The 20,457-nt window shown below is 38.6% G+C and overlaps 1 protein-coding gene across 3 annotated transcripts in view; it reads right to left on the reverse strand.

Moving 5' to 3' along the window:
- ppp2r2d (protein phosphatase 2, regulatory subunit B, delta) overlaps window positions 1–20,457 on the reverse strand; it is a 69,048-nt gene that overhangs the window by 22,481 nt on the left and 26,110 nt on the right. The window contains exons 2-3 of one of the 3 annotated variants that reach the window (XM_080205607.1): window positions 15,340–15,524; window positions 6,375–6,435 (exon numbers count right to left, since the gene is read on the reverse strand). The exons of 1 other annotated variant lie outside the window; for it this stretch is intronic. In XM_080205607.1, the coding sequence (XP_080061733.1) occupies window positions 6,375–6,435; window positions 15,340–15,342 (64 nt within the window). In that variant the 5' untranslated portion in view covers window positions 15,343–15,524. Of the gene's footprint in view, window positions 1–6,374; window positions 6,591–15,339; window positions 15,525–20,457 lie in introns of those variants that run through there. One more of the 3 variants, XM_080205606.1, reaches the window with a different exon arrangement.

The raw sequence follows: 20,457 nt of genomic DNA on the forward strand, positions 1-20,457 counted from the left end.
TCTAATGTGTGAAAAGTCCAGATCTAAGCTAAATTTGAAAAGCTAGAGTATGCAAGAACAACAACGTGATGGGAGTGGGGATGAGGAGTGAAGGAGAGAATAATAAGTGTAAAAATATCAAAGATCATGCAATTAAGAACTGGAGTCAATCAATAAAACAGGTAACAAAGGTTATATGAAGAAACAAACGGCTGCCCCAAGTCCTGTGATTCCATTCAAGCTGATTTGACAAGTTTCTTTTGTGCATGGGAATGGCATCACTTGTGGTTTTTCAACATCACTTAAAATGTTTTTCCTTTTCCTCTACTACAAATAACAAAATAATCCAATGCAGCAGATATTCAGACATCAAGATTGGATATTTCTCATTATGCTACATTTTTTAATCACTTAAATAGTACTCCTAGATTATCTAGAAGTTAATTACCCTTCACTATTGCTCAGAGGTTTACAGCATGGAAACAGGCCCTTTGACCCAACTTGTCCACACTACCCTATTTAAACCCCTAAACTAATCCCAACTGCCTACATTTGGCCCATATCCCTCTATACCCATGTAACTGTCTAAATGTTTTTTAAAAGACAAAATTGTACTCACCTCTGCTACTACCTCTGGCAGCTTGTTCCAGACACACTGAATAAATTGCCCCCCTGGATACTTTTGTATCTCTCCCCTCTCACCATAAACCTATGCCCTCTAGAAAAGATGCTGACTATCAAGCTGATCTGCGCCCCTCATTATTTTATATGCCTCTAAGAGATCACCCCTCAGCCTCCTATACTCCAGAGGAAAAAAGTCCCAGTCTATCAAGCCTCTCCTTATAACTCAAACCATGTTGGAACACGAATAGTAAACTGTGCAATGTAGAATGAAATTCCAGAAAACTACAGGTTGTGAAATAAGCATGCCACCTTACCTTTCAATCTGTAACAGCTAGGCCTTGAATTTAACCTTATTAACCATTCACTGTCTGCAGCCGAGTCATGTTTTCTCAAGGGAAATAGAAATGTATTCATTTCCTCGTTCCCCAAATGTTTACATAAATCACCTGTGCTACAGAATCTATAGTCTTAGCAGACAGGCTGAACAGAAAATGGATATCAAGCAGAGTATGCTGTAGCCACACATACTATGCCTTAAAGGTGGAGTCACAGAAAATCCACACTTCAAAGTTGCAATGAAAAACATGGTTTGCAACACTCATGTTAATGAAATATTAGTTTTAAACAAGAAAGATTCAACTGTGCAAGTGGACATACTGATGGAATTGATCCTATTTGTCATTAAAATATGCCATCTAACCATAGTATTTAAAACACGGTAGGGATTAAATCACTTTACAACATACACAGCACAACAAAACAGCCAGGTAACAACACATGACTCAAACATAAATACATCACCCATACTGGCCTGCGTGTAATCAGGGATTTGAAATCAACTCGATCCACATATCAGAAACAAAATAAATGCATAGCAATAATCTGATTTAAATTTAAAAAGTAACCTTGGCATTTAATTTTTCTACAACTATGAACAGTTCCAAAACTGTCAATGGGATTTATTGAACCAAGCTAACTTTTCTAAAAATAAACATCCGATTAGGATATTCATTATCCTTTAATTTTGAGAGGATTCAAATTTGGCTTGTTGGTCCTGGTCTCAGGCAATTTTACTTTGCCATTGTCATCCCAGGTTAAGGGTGGATCTCTTTGCCGCAGAAGGCTGTGGAGGCCAGGTCACTGAGTGTCTTTAAGATAGAGATAGATAGGTTCTTGATTAATAAGGGGATCAAGGGTTATGGGGAAAAGGCAGGCGAATGGAGATGAGAAAACTATCAGCCATGATTGAATGGCGGAGCAGACTTCATGGGCCGACTGGCCTAATTCTGCTCCCATGTCTTAGGGTTCATTAGAAATTGTGGATAACAAATTATTAAGAAATTACTCTAGTTACCCATTTATCACTAGTCTCAAAAAGCATATTGGATCAAATAAGCAATCACCACCCTATATGACAGGACTAAAGGGCCAGTTTCATGCTAACTGGAGGGAATTTACTCATACTTGTTTAGAAACTGATTTTTTATTCTCTCTCTGGGGATTAATACAGGCAAGGGCTTTAGTTTCCTTCCCCACCAAAAGATTTGTATAAAAACTTGAGAGGTACTACCTCCCAAGTTTCAATTTTCTCTCCTCTTTCACAATCTGAGAAATAGGGGTATTAAATTCAATAGAAAATCAGCAGAATTATTGGTCCACTCAGTTACTGCAATGCACATGATTAAGACAAAAAATTGAACACATTTAATTTCAAAAATCCCTTTGTTAATGCACAATGACAGCACTCCACCCAAATACTCAAGCAGTATTTGTTTGGTGGATGGGGCCTCACCACTTGACACTCCAGACTGTGAATTGTGATCACATGAAAATCAAACTCTGAGCTGCCACAAACAGAAAATGGTATGTGAGCATTCAAGGGATTCACTTATGGAACACTCAATTTGAACAATCCAATTTCAACAAAAATCAACCAATGTTTCACATGCACACCTAACATTTAATTCACATTTGAAATCCATTTTAATTACATGTTGCCAAACAAAGAAATCTTCATTTTAAACCAATTAAATTGGAAAGAAGATGGAATGCGAGGGGCCATCTTGTAAACTGCCATTGTAAAGCTGAACAGTTTCTTGGCATGAGCTCTTCCTTCCTGCATCCCCTAAAACCCAGAAAAGATCATAATAAAACCAAAAAGTGCTGGGAAAAACTCAGTAGATTCAGTAGTGTCCAGAGAGAGAGAGAGAGAGAGAGAGAGGGAGAGAGACAGAGTTAATGTAATTCTGGATCTGAAGAGGTTAAAAAGGTGATCAGTTTTATGCCATTGGAAAAAGGGAGACAGGTGAGATAGGAAAAATTAGATCAGGGGTAGGTTCAAGGGTTGGAGAGATTAAATGACAAAGATGTCACAGAACAAAAGGCAAAGAGAGTGGTATTAAAGAAACAAAATATTGGCCCAGAATAAGTGTTAATGGCAGAATAAAGGGCAGCTCTGTCTGACAGCAAAACACGAAAATAAGATGCAAAGTGGCACTTCTCAAAAAAAAATCAAAATGGAAATGAGTTAATGGCTGAAGTTGTTGAACTTAAGTTGCATAGAGAAGGCTGCTGTTAGAAGTTGAAGCGCTGGCCCTCAAGCTTGTGTGTGGTTCACTTAACATTACATAGCAGACTGATGACAAATGTAAGCATGAGAGCAAGGTGATGCATTAAAATGGCAAGCAGCCAGAAGGTCAGTATCATGTTTGCAGACTGAGTAGATGCAAAGTGGTCACCCACTCTGCATTTGGTTTCCCCAATGAAGAGCAGACCATATTGTAAGCAGGAAACAATACAAAATTGAAATAAGTACAGGCAAATCACTACCTCACTTGGAGGAAGTGCTTGGGGCCTTGGATTGTTAGGGAGGAGGATGAGATAGGTGTTACACATCCTGTGACTGTATGGGAAGAGGACTAGGTGTTGAAATGAAAGTGCAGTGGACCAGGGCGTCAGAGGGAACTGGCCCTTAAAGTTTGAGGACGCATACCAACCTAGTCAAGAATAGCTTCTTCCCTGCTACCATCAGACTTTTGAATGGACTTACCTTACATTAAGTTGATCTTTCCCTACACCCCAGCTATGACTAACACTACATATTGCGCTCTCTCCTTTCCTTCTCTAATTACGGTATGTATAATGCACAAGAAAAAGTACTTTTCACTTTATACTAACACATGCGACAATAACAAATTAAAATCTGGACGGGGAGGGAACCATGCCTTTAGAATTAAAGTGAGGACAAGGAGGATTCTATTGGGGTTCAGGGATAGGAATGAGTGTAGGAAACTGACCATACACTCAAGGGCTCCGTCAACTCACTGGGTGGGTGAATTCTCAGTTGAGGAAAAAGGAAGCCATGTTGTAAGCACTGTTGTGGAAGGTAACAGATGTGACGGAGATGGAGAAACGGAGAACAGAAATGGAGTCCTTACCGAAGCAGCATGTGAGCGTGTGTAGGTGAGGTAGTTGAGAGTCAGTGAGCTTATAATGAATATTAGAAGCCAGCCCATCCCCAGAAATGGAGACAGAGAAGTCAAAGCATCATTTGAAGTTTGAAAGCAAAATTGATAATTGGGTACACTATGAGGACAGAAAGTGGCACCTTTATTACAATGTACCAAATGAAGAGTTGGAGTACAGAGGACCTGAGTATGACTGGAACAAGGAGTGTTCCACATATACCACAAAAAGACAGAAGTAAGACCTATGTCTTACTTACCTATAGCAACATCTTTGATTTGGAGAAAGTGAGAAAAGTGAAAAAAGGAGAAATTTTTCAAGGAGAGGATGATGAAAGTAGTTGGGGATGGCTCAGACCTCCTTTTTAAAAAGGAAGCAGCGATCCCTCAGACCCTCCTGGTGGAAGACAGACAGGGATTGGAAATCCAGAACATAAGAGGCAGCAGTTAGGGCCAGGAAACTGGAAATGGTTGAAATGAAATGGTTCAAAGGAAACACAAATGCAGGTGGGAAGAGACTGGACCAGGAGAGAAAAACAGAGTCAAGATAGAAGGAAATAAGTTTAGTGGGGCAAGAATAGGCAGAAAGGATTGGTCTACCAGAACAGTCTTGTTTATGGGTTTTGGGAAGGAGGTGGAGTAGGCTGTTCTAAGTTGGGGGACTGAAGTGCAAAACTGCGAAGGGAAGATCTTCAGAGGAGATGAGCTTGCTGATAGTGCTTGTTTGTATGTTTGGTGGTGGTGTCATCGACAAGGTGGAAGTTGAAAGAAGCGTCAGAGTTGATGCTCAGAGTCACCCAAGTCTTATATTGGCAGGAGTTCGCATTGGAATTTCTGTGATATGCAATCAATCCAAAACTACAACTTCACCAATTTAATGATTCACATAATTCCAAATGTTATAATCCTGAATTCAGATTCAGGGCTGCTAATTGAAGACAAGCAGAAATTTTGGTGTAATCAATTTCCTCTTACAGTATCATGCAACAGGATAACAGGGGTGGCACAGTAGTTAACACTGCTGCCACATAACCCAGGTTCAATTTCTAGCTGGGGTCACTGGAGTCAGCACATTCTCCCCTAACTCCGTGTGGGTTTCCTCCCACAGTCCACGAGATATGCTGGTTAAGCGTATTGGCCACACTAAATTATCTTTTAGAGTACCCAAACAGGCATCGGATGTGGCAACTAGATTTTCACAGTAACTTCACTGCAGTGTTCACGTAAGCCTACTTGGAACACTAATAAACTAAAAAAAAGACACGAAAACTGAACAGTCCTGTTTATAATGCCACAGGTGGGCAAGCTCTGCAGAAATATTCTGCTTCCAGATTACTGCTAATGCAGGTTCGTAAAACTGGGAATAAGTGACAGCCTACCAAACTGATTTTTTTTTCATTATTTTGTTCAAAACTTTCCAAATTTGATGCTTTAGATTCTAAAGTTGAGTGAGCAATATAAGGAATGAGAAAGAAACTTTAGTGAAAAATAGATTGTTTTGGAATAGATGGCAAAAAGCAATGTCATTCCGTTCCGTCCAAGGCGCATGCAATTTACAAATGCTTTATTCTCAAAAGTCCCAATGAATGCATAACACCCACTTCATTTTCATTACAGTACAAGAATAGATTTCAACTGTGGTGTACTGCCTTCTATAAAAGAATGATCACAATATTTTATTCAAATATATTTTCTAGTGGTATATTTTTATTTCACAGACTGTACTCCTAGCCCATTGACTTTTCATATATAGTGGCATAAAAAATTGTAGCTATTAGTACTAAACAGAATATAATCAAACAAGATCACAATACTAAAATATTTTCAAGTGTTTCATACGCAAGATCACAACAATAATTATTTTATACACTTGAAAAAACTAATCAAAATTTAATTAATTTAAAATTAGCTAAGTTAATAAATGACCCTCAAATTGACATAATTTTCCTGTGGGTGAGAACATTTTGATACTACAAAACAAACTGATTTAAAAGGAAATAGGTGACAGATTCAAAATATTTGGCATTATACTGTATACAAGAGTAGGCAAGCCCATGCAACTCAAAGGAAACAAACATTTCAAAAACATTAACTATAGAAAGCTCTGCCCAATTGAAGTTTGGTTTCAGCAATACAGCCAAATGAGACCGGCTTCTGCAGACTTTCCCTTTGAGATGCAATTATTTTATTCGGGGAAGCAGCATGCTGCAGAACCCTTGGGAACAGAAGGTTACCGGCAAAAATCTTAACAGTAAATTATGAATTTTCAGGATGCGAAAATTGGAATCCTTGGTTTATTTTCCATACCTTGATCAAAAGATGATGTTGACATCAGTGAATTAGTACCAGAGGTAGAAGTCTTAAACACCTGAGAGAAATTGCAAGGAAAGCATTTCATCTTCTGCAGTATGCAAATGCAGCCTTAAATTCCTCATTTGACACCTCCAAAGTCCAAATGGCTGCACACCCTCGTCTTTTACAAGATTTCCTTTTGCTATAGATTTTCTAGATGCCTGCATTGCATAGAACAGTTAAATGTTTTAGATCAGAAAAGAACAGGCACGAGACGGATGGACTCTGCATTTATAACATGACTGTGCAGGCCCCATACGCTATTCCCAAGATGCTGCTAAGGCAGGGGCCATTGCACTAAATAGAGCTGTCCAGTTCACTGCCAAATTTTTAAAATATTAAATCAAAGCAACGGTCACCTTAGTAAACAGTTTTCAGTTCTCACTTACAATAGACAAAATTTTTATAAGTTACAAATACAATTCAACCCAATTTGAAATAAAAGCCAAATCTTTACTTCTTTATCTAAGCTACTATTATTTAAAGTACAGCACTGTTTTTCCAGTTCAAGTCAGCACCATGACTGTGCCCAACATACTGTGGCAATCAGTAAAACAGCCAATCAAACAAAATCAAGCGTTATCCATTTCCATCTCTTTTTGGAATACTGCAGCACGTTTGCTCTGAGGAAATCACAGGCAGCCGAGGTCATGTGCTCATTAAATTATCCCTCAGCCAACCACAAGTCTACTTTACAAATGCACAAGAGAAACGATTTGAATCTTCTGTATTTAAATTTATAATGCATACTGCTTACTGCCGCATTTTTACAACTTCTGTTGAAATCTTCAGAACTACACAATATGAAAAAACTGCTAATTATTCTCCCTTCAATGTTTATGACCTTGCTGCTGAAAATAAAGCAGATATTAGTCAGTGTTTGGCTGATTTTGATTGTACAATCGGCTCACATTTTCTGACCTTGTTTAAGTGCATGCGTGAATGGAAGTGGTGGTGATGGGTAAAAGGGCAGCAGGTGGAAGTTGCAGGGCAGCTGAGAACAGGATAGCATCCAGTTGTGATGTTTCCTTGTTTTTCCCTCCCACCAAGCTATTAGGAAGTATGTTTGGGAGGTACAACTTCCACCACACAAAATATCAACATTTTAAACAGATTGTCATTTATTTTGGCTAGAAAAGCAATAACCATCATCAATTTTCATTAAAGCCAATTTTGAAGTTGTTGGATATAGCATCTTAAATGCCCTGTTTCCTGCTGCAGAAACAGTGACTCACATGCTTACAGACGTCACTTTTCCCTCTGCTGTCTAACCAGTGCTGTGTGATACAAGAAATTAGTTTTGAACCTCTGGCCTATTTCATAATTTGTATCATTGTTCATTGGAAAATAAACTCAGGATTTGACTAAAGTTTGGTTAATTTCCAATCTGTTGGACTTTCCTTGATACCCTCCCCCCACCCTATATTCCTCACATAAATGCCGTCTATTGGTGGCATCCTCCACAGACTGTAAATTTACACTGAAGACATCCAACCTCAGCAACATATCTGTCGATTCTCCCACTATCTGTAAATCAGACATGCAGTACTAGAGGAACAGAAATTTCTTCTAATGAAATATTGGGAATACCAAAGCCATGCTCTTTGACTTTGGTTCAAACTCTGTTGCCCTGCCACCAACTCCATTTCTCTTGGCAACCATCTTAGGCTGAATCAGATTGATCATAACCACATTGTCCTCTCTGATCCCGAGATGTTACATTAGACCCAAGAGCTATATTAGATGTAGTTCTTGAAGCTAAAGGGACCAAAGGATATGAGAGGAAGGGTGGGGGAAAATCAGAGTATTGAAAATGATGAGCCATGATCATAATGAATGGCAGACAGGGCTTAAAGGGCTGAATGGCCTACTTCTGCTTTTTGTTTCTATGTTTTTCCAACTGTAAGTTTATTTATTAGTCACAAATAGGCTTACATTCATACTGCAATGAAGGTACTGTGAAAATCCCCTAATCGCCACATTCCGGCACCTGTTTGGGTACAATGAGGGTCATTTAGCGTGGCCAATTCACCTAACCTGCACATCTCTGGACTGTGGGAGGAAACCAGAGCACCCGCAGACAGGGAGAATGTGCAAACTCCACATTAGACAGTGACCGAAGCTGGGAATTGAACCCAGGTACCTGGCACTGAGGCAGCAGTGCTAACCGCTGTGCTACCACCGTGACCCATTTCTACCTTTGTAACACTTCCCAACTCCACCTCTGCCTCAACTCATCCATGCCTTTCCTATTTGGCTCGAATATTCCAATATATACTTGATTGGTCTCCCACTATCTACCTTTCACAAACTTGGTCAGCAAAAAGTCAATGACCAGTGTCTGTAGTCCAACATCGCTCCGAGTATTTGTTGGTGCCTTTATTTCAACCAATTCCCCTTTCATTTCTTAATTCTACCTAGGATACATATGCCTCTGTGCTTGTGGAGTAGCCTTTCATATGAAATCCTCTAAAAATGAGCATGTTATGGTAAAGTGGATTTACTTAGGGTGCCACGCTCTGAAAAATTGGATGTTGCTCAGGTGAAATTTCATTTATGTTTGCTATAATTTCAAGTTATTTTCATACAGATAATCCACAAATTTCTATATACCACGTAATTTAAAAAACTGAAGCTGAGGTTTCCCCTAAAATAGAATATAACTAGAATTTATTTTTACATCAAGATTATAGCCATTGAACAATTCTCATTATCAATGGATAATTAAAAAGCCTATATTCAAACAGATTTTAGATTCATAGAATCTCTACAGTGAAGGCCATTTGGCTCATTTGAGTCTGCACCAATTCTCCAACAGAGAATCTTACTACCCCTCTTCCCTGTCCCCCTCCCCTGTATTCCCATGCATTTATCCTGTTAATTCTCCTAACCTACATATCTTGGGACATCAAGGAGCAATTTAGCATGGCCAATCCACCTAACCTGCATATCTTTCGACTGTGGGAGGAAATCAGAGCACCCAGAGAAAACCCATGCAGACATGGGAAGAAATCACGCAAGGCTGGAATCGAACCCAAGTCCCTGGTGCTGTGGGGCAACAGTGCAAATCACTGTGCTACCATGATTGTGTTTTTTTCCCCCATTACTGAGAGTTTAACAGATCATAGCTAGTCTCAATTCTATACAGGCTTCAATTCTCTTCTTGGTGCTGGAGTAATAGAAGAGCTTGAAGGGTTCTACGTTATGTTCACTTCTTGTCACTACTTCATCCCATCAGCTATTTTGTGCTTTTATAGGTGCCATTACTCTCCCTACTAGCTTCCTCCTATAGCATTTATAGAACTTATTTTGCTTATTTCAACTTTGTAATACTGCATTAATTTATCATACTTTGTTGATGATTCACTCACTTTCCGGTATCTGCTCAATCTATTGAATAATAGATCAGTAAAGGCCAACCCAATTCTCAGCTGGGGTTTCATTCCCCTAGTTGATTTTTGTTTAAAGTGTCTTCACTCACTCTTTGGAAATTGTCACTTTTTTACTTGCATGTACCTGATACTGGTTTATCCCACATAATGTCAACTTAAATCATGTTGTGAACTGTTGCCAGGGCTACCATTTCTTCTGTTTTCAATATGCTATTGGGTTATTTCCCTTACCAGGGCAAACTGAGGGACATCCATACCGATAGGTCATACATTATATTCAAAAGTTCAGTCTACAGTCAGCCTGAGTGTTTCAAGTCTATACCAACAATTAAAATATTTTAAAAAGTGTAGCTGTTAGACATACTTTTTTCCCCCCCACAGAATAATTCATGCAACTTACTGCTTTGATCTACCACTCATTCGCACTTCTTACTTCCATCTAAAGTCATTCAAAAGGGAAGTTAATGTTAACGCTGTCTCTTTCCACCAATGTTGCCAGACTTGAATACCTTGTTTTTGTCATTTGATTTCCAGCACCATGATACTTTGCTTTTGTAAAACGTTCTCCTTCTGGGAACAACTGGGAGATAATAAGCTCTTTGGTAAATCAAAGTATCACGGTGTTGGAAATCAAATGATAAAAACACAAGGTATTCAAGTCTGGCGGCAATGGAAGAAAGACACAGTTAACATTTCAGGTGAAAGGAGACTAACATTACCTTGGTTTCTCCCTCCACTGATGCTGCTGAATGCTTTCTATTTTCATAATCTATTCCAGTCTACTCTGCCCTTTTTAAAGGCCAACATCTTACATACTCTACTCATTTACATTACTGGGGTTAACCAGGGTTTTTGCACCCCTATCACAAAGCTTCAGATAATTTCCAGCATGTTTATTTAGATTAAGCCCATCCTTCAAAATTTTATTTTGCTTGATTGACATTCTACACCCGTAAATTTTAGTCTACTTTTCTCATTTGCCTTTCTTCCTGTACTATTTTTAATCTACTTCCATTTCCTGTTTACTCTAATTCCCAGCTAATTGGTACTAATCTTGTTTAGATGAAGTCTGAATCTGTTCAGAACTTGTCCCAATGACCATTCCTACCAAAACTTTCCCTTCTCCGTCAGGCTATGTATTTCGGCCCAATTTCACTACTTTCCTCGTTGATCTAATGCAGAATTGTATGGCCTTAAATTTTAACAGTCACTGTCTTGCAAAAACATAGTGGGGTAGTGGCTGAGATAGAGGAAGCGCTAAACATTAAACAATCTTCATTTTGTGTTGAAAAATGAACAAAATTCCAACAGCGTTAGATTGCCAAAACAAGCAGGTAGATGAATATAACAGGTTAATGAGGCAAATATTGCGTCCACAAAATGCCCTATTTTCAATGTAGCAAATATTGAACTGACCACTGACAAAATTGTTAAAGTGAGCACTGGGTCAAATGCAGAAGGGGATACTTGGCCAACTTCTTTCAAAATTACTGCTCTGAAAAACTTCCAAGAAAATCTGAAATTTGATTTTCTTTTGGCAGAAGCAGTGGCTGTGTGATAGATGCTAAAAATTATATAAAACCTTAAGTCCGCTCACAGTTTGAGCACTCTAATTTCTATTTACACCTTTCAGGGAACAGCAGATTGATAAGAACACTGCTTAATGCAGAGATATAAATAAGATGCAATCTTGAAAAAATGATACTGTTTTTATTAGAATTGAGGGGATTTTTTTAAATGAGGTTTTTAATCAAGGGATGTGACAAAAGGAGGAAGAACCACAATTGAAAGATCTACAAGAGATCATTGATACATTAATACAAGAGGTTTAGCACAAAAATCAGGGGACCAGCTATTTCTCACCCACTTCACTAATGAACCCCCCAATTGAGGGGCTACAGAATATGCAACTTGAATTAGCAACATCAACAATTAACATTAGGCTGCATGGATGGCTGAAGGAAATAATAATAGATATAGGAAAACAGGAAGTGGAGTTGCTGCTTATACAAAAGATAATCAGCATGAACTTGCTGGGCCAAAGAATCTCTTGGGACTGTGATTTGTACATAAAAGTATCATGAACATGTGCTCTGCTTTATATTTTTAAATTGGCAAACAATGTTTTGGCACTTCAATCAATGATAACTGTTCACAAGTCTTTAGCAGTGCCAATGTAGTTTCACAGAAAGTAACTGTTACAAACATATGAATCCTTTGAGCCTACACTGCTATTCAACTGGATTATGGCTGAACCGCAACATTCATTCATTTGACCACAGTGTTTCTGCTGCAACATGTGAAGCCATTTCTTCTTCAACACAATGCCAACATATTAGGCATAGGTTTTGGTTAGTGCAAATGAAGTGGTAAAATACTATATTATAAAGTTCCATATACAAATGAGCTAAAGTCAATGCCCTGTGGCATTACACATGGAGAAACACAGCTAACTGTGGCATGCAGATCAAGCAGGATGAGAAGACAGCAAAAATAAGTGAACATAAACAAGAGGATGGTGGGAACGGAAAACACTGTAGGGGTCAGTGGAGAGGGAGAGAAAAAGAAAAAAAAGAGCAAAATATTCACTCATGGAGTTGAGGGATGGAGGAGCACTAAGCTAGAGGGGTACAGCAGCAAAGGAAGACCTCCAAAAAAGATCTTCTGTTCAAGGAGTCATTGCTCAATTCAGCATTACAACACTGAAAGGAAAAGGTACCACCCACCAAAATATTACTGAGATATAACTGGACTTGCAGTTATTGATTGCAACAGATCAGGACATTACCTAGCCAACAGTTTGCACAAACCTGAGCATTGGACTCTACTTTTCTTCTTCAATGCTAGTTCCTTACCTTGTTTGTGCAACCACAGGTCAACAATCTTGCTCATTGCTCCAATCCTCTCAACCCAACCATCCTGTATGCTCACCCTATTGATACTTCTAACCTCCACTGTGGCTGCCTGTGCATTTGTTCAATTTTCAAATTCATCTAATCATCCCTACTAAATATATTGCTTTTAAATATCATATTTTTTCTTTTAAAGTGATATACTGCATTTGAATAGCTTAAGCATTTCAAGAATTAGATACATTTTTGATTCAGGTGTCAGGAAAGCAACAAGACAGAGCATTTGAAGGCAACTGCATGAATACTCTTACAACTTCACTGGTACCCTTAACCCCGTAACACCCCCTTGCACAAAGTCATCATCCCACTTTTTCAATCCCTCCTAGTCATTCTACATTCCCAAATTTTACACCTAAACTATCTTACTCATGTACTGTGCACCCTTCCCAAACATAGATTATCTCTTCCTCCCTCTGAGCAGATTCTGGTGCTTGCTCAAAGTGCTTACAAACACTAACATCTAATGCTTCTTGGTCCCACAGTCAACTCCAAACCCTCTTTCCTCAGGGTTCCTGCCCACAAACCGACAAGCCTCTGAGTGTTTACTGATTTAACATTGCTGTGTGTCTATTTCAGCAGCCCTGATTTATAGTGCTCATTTAGTACTCTTAACTGAAACTCATAGTACAATAGTATCAGTTTGATACTTGGTGTCCTCTCCAATTATATTATGTAATTCTCATAACACAACTCATACCTGTTGGGCTAGCCTGCTATTTTTATTTTCTACCTCTGCTGCCACTGCCAACTGCGTTATTCAGGTTTGCAGCCTGACTCTAATGGTCTCCCTCTCCTCTGTCAGCAGCGGATTATTGAGTTGAAGAGCTGATATTTTTAGAAGCCAAATTAATTATAGTATATTATCTTATTAGATGCCTTGAAAAACCAAAATTGTTTTTTCAAGCTCAGTATCAAGAAACCAAGTTTTAAGTTTCATTTGGGTACAAATAGTAATGCGTAGGCAGCACCAAAATTAGCAAATGTTTTGCTCTTTTCTTTCTCACTCCACCCACCCCTATTAAGTGTTTTTCACCTTACCTTCCCATCCACTCCTCATGCTCATTCATTTTTGTTATCTTCCCATCCGGATTGATCTGTGTGCCAATTCTCCACATGCAATGCCTCAAGTCATTGACTTTTGCTAATTTGTATATGGAATTATATGATAATGGTACTTTACTACTTTATTGCAAACAAAAATGGTTCATTAAAACCTATGCCTGATTATGTTGGTACAGTTCTGGGAGAAGAAATGGCTTTGCATATTGCAGCAGAAATCCTACGGTCAAGTGAATGGATGTGGAGATTCAGCTGTAAAATCCAGCTGAATGGCAGTATAGGTTCAAAAGTGTGAATGATATACTATATATTATTCCTTTGTAAATTCTAGAATATAAGAGTTTAACCATTCGAACAAGGCTGATAAGAGGGCTTTGAAGCTTGACAGTATACTGGGATTCAGTGTTAGAAAGACAGCAAGGTCTTAGGTGTTATTAGGAGAATAGGAAACAAAATGGCTTTGGCCACTTTTAGCTCATCAGGTATTTTCTTCATCACTGCATTCTCATATCAGCAGCCTCTTCCTAAGCATCAAAACTCCATTTGTACCTCTGGATAACCCCCACCAATTCCCTTTCCTTCTATCTTTTCTTGTAAAAAGGCAATTACTGCAAATACTAGAAATATATAAAAGCTGGAAATGTGCAAGTGCTTAATGACATTGAGTTTCCAGCTTCTTTTGTTTTTGGCTCCTTCTTAACCTTGAAAGAATCCAGTGTACACCAAACATGCATCAGAAAATTCAGCACTGAATTTTTTTTTTAATATGAGAAGAAACTGCCCTCACACCTAGGAGCATAGAAGCAGAACATTTCTCTAAAGTTCACTGATTTACAGTCATGAACAAATATCCATAAAAGTGTACAATTCAAATGCTCAGAAATACTTGATTCTGCAAAGTGCTTCAGAACTGAAATTGCAACCAAAATATATGCGGCTGATTGAACATATTTTCAATAAAACATTTTTATGGCTGCTCTTGTATGCTGTCTGGCTTATGAAAAAGATATTTGATTCTCAAATCATTAAAACAAGAAAAGGGCATTTTGGTATCAAATTGATGCAAAAGCCGAATATTGGAATTCTTTAAATTGTCTCCAACTAAAGGTAAAAATATGCAAAAATATCCAGTTTTCACAACTGGCTGAGACACAAAGTGCAACTTTGCTACTAAAGACAACGTAACAAAAATATTCAATAATTACAGCAATCTTTTTAACTTTAGAGAATAAGCATTTCTTCAAAAACTTTTGAAGGTTTCAATTGTTTCAAAGTGCTTACATAAAATGTTCCCAATTTATTTGCATAGAAGACAGTACAGAAAGCTGTTTGTGACAAAGTTATAGATTTTGTGGACTGTTCATTAAATAAAACTAGAATGTGGTTTTTAAATAGCTGTCCTGTCACATTCTGAACACAGGAGTTCACCATCCATAAATGCAGCAAATCTACCTGAGCAATGAATTATGTGACTGACGTAAGACTACAATATTGCACACCTTTACCTGTTACTGAAAGATAAAAGCCTCAAATATATTTGTAATACCAATTACCTACCATTTACAAAACTTGCTCAAGATGCAATAACTGTTTTTCATGAAAATCTGTCAATTTTATTCTTTGAATGTCTGTCAGTTTCTTCTTCCAAATAGATTAAGACTTCAGGAACCACTCAGGGAGTATTGAGGGCATCTGACCAGGGGTACTCTTCAGGGAAGAGAAGATCTGGGACTTCAGTAGGGCTGCAGTAAAAATCAAAAACCGCAGTCAAGGCCCAAGACAACTCTTGAGCAATGCCACAGGAGACTGACTATGATAAATATATATTGCATTAAATACACTTAACTTAAACATTCCTAGAACAACAATTAAAACATCCTTTAGATCTGTATTAAAAAAGGTGACTAACTAGAGTATAGGTAATATGTTATTCTAGAAAAGTCAGCAATCCTGACAAAAAGTCACCATGCAAAATGCACAGGAAAAGGTAACAAAATCCTTGGAAAGATCTTTACTAACAGTATGGGCCTGATGTTTACACTTCTGCTGTGGCATGTTAGTTCTCAAAAATAAAAACTTTTTGCAAACTTTAGCAATAAATGTTTTAAATTGTTGCATTATTGTGTCCTCGTTGATAATGCAAGTAGCCTGAACACTCTTCCTAAAAAGAGGGAGTTGTTTACGGGCTTAGTTAAATAAAATATTATTCAAAAGCACTTCAACAGGGCTGATAGAAATTTTTAGCTTTAAAGATAAGCATTAAGACTCAACCAAATAAGGACGCAACACAAACAGATAGTACCAAATTATAGTCCTTTATGATCTTTTATCCCAAATTACTCAGACTGACCAAACCTGCAGTGGGAAAAATCTCAGCATGATTTCAACTGTTACATTACTTCAACAACACTAGATGGGAAAATATATTTTAAAATTTTATGACTACTAAAAACATGAAAACCTCCACTGAGAATCCAAATACTGAAGTAGTCACCTGATGAGATTGCTTAGTTGACACCTACATTAGAAATCATGTCAACTTCATTCCAACCTGATTATAAAATGATTATATCCACAATTATAATACAAATTATTGCAGTGGCATCAATGGTAGGAGGGTGTAATTACCGTATGACAAATTTATTCAGAATCAGAAGCAAATCAATACATTGCATCAGTGCTAAGCTACCAATTAGCCCCACTCATTCCTCTGGGTTATCAAATTCTCTTCTGCAAATTAAATGAAGCTCTACTGCCTTTTCAGGCAGTGCATTCTAGATCTTTAAATGTCACATGATTCACCCCTTCCCTCCATGCTATCTTTGGCTCTTCTGACAGTCACCTGTGTCCTCTGGTTACTGTTCTTTAGCTACTGCAAACAACTTTCTCCTTATTCTGATCAATAACCTGCATGATTTGAAACACCAAACGAAGTCAGCCCCTAACCTTCCCTACTTAAGGGACAGCAACCAGGTTTCTCTCGTCTCTCCACAAACCGAAGGCTTTCATTCCTCAAACCATTCTAGTAAATCTCCTTCGCACCTACTCCAGGAAGTGTGGTCACAAGATTCAACTTGGGATTAAATCAGCATTTTATAAAAAGGTTAGCATAGCTTTCCTGCTTTTTAACTTTGTTCATCCAGAAAGTATTCTATATAGCCTTCTGAACTTGCCCCAATCACCTCCAAAGAATTATGCGCATACACTCCCAGGTCTCTGTTCCTGCACCCAATTTAAAAATTCCACCAGGTTAAATTGCAGGTCTTCATTCTTCTCACTGAAATCAATCATTTCACACTTCCCCCACATTCAAATTCATCAAGTGTGTGCCCCTTCCATAGGCTGCTGATAACCTTATCTGTAAGTCCATTACTAACCTCTTCATTGATACATTACTGTTTGATGTCAAATGCAAACTTTGAGATTGACATTGTTGTCCAGTCCAGGTAATTAATGTGTGTCAAGAACATTGGTCCTAATGCTAATCCCTGGGACCTCACAATACATGACTCTCCAGTCTGAAAAACACCCATTGCTCTGCCCAGGACTGCACAAAACTACACAAGGTCATGAATGAAGTCCAGTCCATCACGCAAACCAGCCTCCTTCCACTGGCTCTTTCTACACTTCCCGCTGCCTCAAAAGCAGCCAGCATAATCAAGGAGTCCATGCACCCCAGACTACTCTCTTCCACTTTCTTCCATCTGGAAAAAGATGGAAAAGTCTGAGGTCACATACCAACTGGTTCAAGAACAGCTTCTTCCCTACTATCAGAATTTTGAATGGACCTACCTCATTAAAATGATCACTCACCACACCCTAGCTATGACTGTAACACTACATTCTGCAGCCTCTCCTCTTCTGTATATGGTATGCTATGTCTGTATAGTGTGCAAGAAACGATACTTTTCACTGTATACTAATATGTGACAATAATAAATCAAAGCATTGATCATGACATACCTCTTTTTATTAATTAGTCAATTACATATTTAAGCAGCGGTAACCCTTTAATTTCATTTGGTAACCAGTCTATTAGTGGCACTTTTACAAACTCTTTTGAAAGCCATCCACAGTATACAACGTTAACCGCACCATCCCAACACATCCTCTCTTACTCCAAAGCAGTTACTCAAGTTAGATGTTAGATAAACATGATATGCAATCATGAATTCTGAGCTGGCTTTCATTTATGAACCCACAATTTTAAGTGCCAATTAATTTGGGCTTAAAGTAATGTCCCAAAAGGTTTGCTCACCATTATGCAGACTGTCTAGCAATTGCAAGGTTTATCTTTTTTTGAACAGGATTGCCATTTACAATTCTCCAGTCCTCTAGCACCACTCCTGTAACCAAGAAGCACAGTAAGAAGTCTCACAACACTAGGTTAAAGTCCAACAGATTTTGACTCACCTGAGGAAGGAGCAGTGGTCCAAAAGCTCATGATTCCGAATAAACCTACTGCACTTTAACCTGGTGTTGTGAAACTTCTTACTGTGCCCACCCCAGTACAATGCCCGCATATCCACATCATGATAACCAAGGATGGGAATATTGTGGCAAGAACCCTCCAACTTCTACCTTTACTTCCCTCAATAGTCTAGGATGCATTCCAACCAAAGCAAATAAGAACGCGACTTTAAAACAGGACTGGAATCAATTTGATGCACCCTGAATATTATTGAACATTCAGCTTCCAAACTCCATTGATGCTACAGCAATGTGAAACTTATTTAAACATTCACAGGTTGATTAAAACAGTTTTTTCCCCAAAGATAAAGTAACTAGTCGAAAGATAACCAATAAAAAGGTAAAAATAGTATAATCCTGAAAAAAAATGCAGTGGCAGAAAGATCTGCAAAATGTAATTACATAAGAACATAAGAAATAGGAGCAGGAGTAGGCCATCTGGCCCTTCGAGCCTGCCCCGCCATTCAATAAGATCATGGCTGATCTGTCGTGGCTCAGTTCCACTTTCCCGCCCTCTCCCCATAACCCTTAATACCCTCTCTTATCAAAAACCCATCAACCCGCTTCTTGAAAATATTTAGCGAGGCAGCCTCCACCACTTCAACGGGTAGAGAATTCCAGAGATTCACCACCCTTTGAGTGAAGAAGTTCCTCCTCAACTCTGTTCTAAAACGCCCCCCCTTTATCTTGAGGCTGTGCCCCCTAGTCCTACTGTCCTGTCTGAGCGGGAAGAGCCTCTCCACCTCTATCCTATCCATCCCATTCATCATCTTATACGTCTCAATGAGATCTCCCCTCATTCTTCTAAACTCCAACGAGTACAAGCCTAGTTTATTCAGCCTCTCCTCATAGCTCAACCCCCTCAACTCCGGTATCAGCCTAGTAAACCTCCTCTGCACTCCCTCCAAGGCCAAAATATCTTTGCGCAGGTGCGGCGCCCAAAACTGCACACAGTACTCCAGCTGCAGCCTCACCAATGCCCTATACAGCTGCAGCAAGACCTCCCTACTTTTATATTCAATCCCCTTCGCTATGAAGGCCAGCATCCCATTCGCCTTCCTGACCACCTGCTGCACCTGCAGGCTGGGTTTTTGCGACTCATGCACAAGGACCCCGAGGTCCCTCTGCACCGTCGCCTGCTGCAGTTTTTCGCCCCGTAAGTAATAGTCCTTCCTACCATTCTTCCTACCAAAGTGGACCACCTCACACTTGCCAACATTAAATTCCATTTGCCATTTCCTGGCCCATTCGCCCAGCCTATCTAGATCCTTCTGCAGACTCTCCACACCCTCCGCACAATTTGCTACACAAGTTGCAATATATTTGAACCAGAAACTTTCACCAGTCAAATCTGAATAAATTTAAATGGCCAACGTACTTAAAGGGATTTGACTGTTTCCACCTATTTGTTTATGCTACTAAAGGGCAAAGAGGAATATTTCCCAGAAGGCTCAATAGATGTTTCACTATGTGAGCAACTAGGTGTTTTAAACATTGTGCAGGAACAGAGGATTTGAAAACTCGTTGTGCAGAAGGCATTTTGAATCTATTTGCCAAAATTTTTCTTTGCCCATGAGATGTGATTAATTTTCTTTATTAAATATATTCAGCCTCCTTACAAGATGTTATACAACACTTAATCAAATAAAGGTTGAATGCACCTGTCAAACCAGACTTTTTGTTGTTTTTACAGAGTTGTTCCAAATGCTTAATTGTTGTATTAGTCAGATTTTATTGCTTTGGCCTTAGCCCGAAGCACTAAAAAGCGTTCAAAAAAATTCTGAAATAGCAGTTCTAAATACTTCGTCTAACAATGGCCAGTCGTTATCACTTCAGCCCCATGCAAAATAAATTAGCTATTTCTACAATAATGTTTGGCTTTGATCAACTCTTAATATCTACTATATTACAATGAAAGATAGAAATTCTATGGCTACATTAAAAAAATCAAAAGGCATTCCTCTTCCTCCTCACCAAAAGAAATAACACACCCAAAAAAGGAATTGCTATTTTAACATACTTGAAAGTGGTTTTTAAAAATCTGCACCATGAAGAAAAGCAATATTTTCAAAGATGAATGATAAAATCATTCTCAAGATGACCAGCAGCTTTAGCTTTCACACATTCATCCAGGGATCCAAGTAAACAAGAACTGCATATAATTAGAGCTTCCAGCAGCTATTTACAAAACAGCAATTCAGGGTT

This window comes from Carcharhinus amblyrhynchos, chromosome 17 (assembly GCF_965287045.1).
Source record: "Carcharhinus amblyrhynchos chromosome 17, sCarAmb.v2.hapA, whole genome shotgun sequence".
NCBI classification, from domain to species: Eukaryota; Metazoa; Chordata; class Chondrichthyes; order Carcharhiniformes; family Carcharhinidae; genus Carcharhinus; species Carcharhinus amblyrhynchos.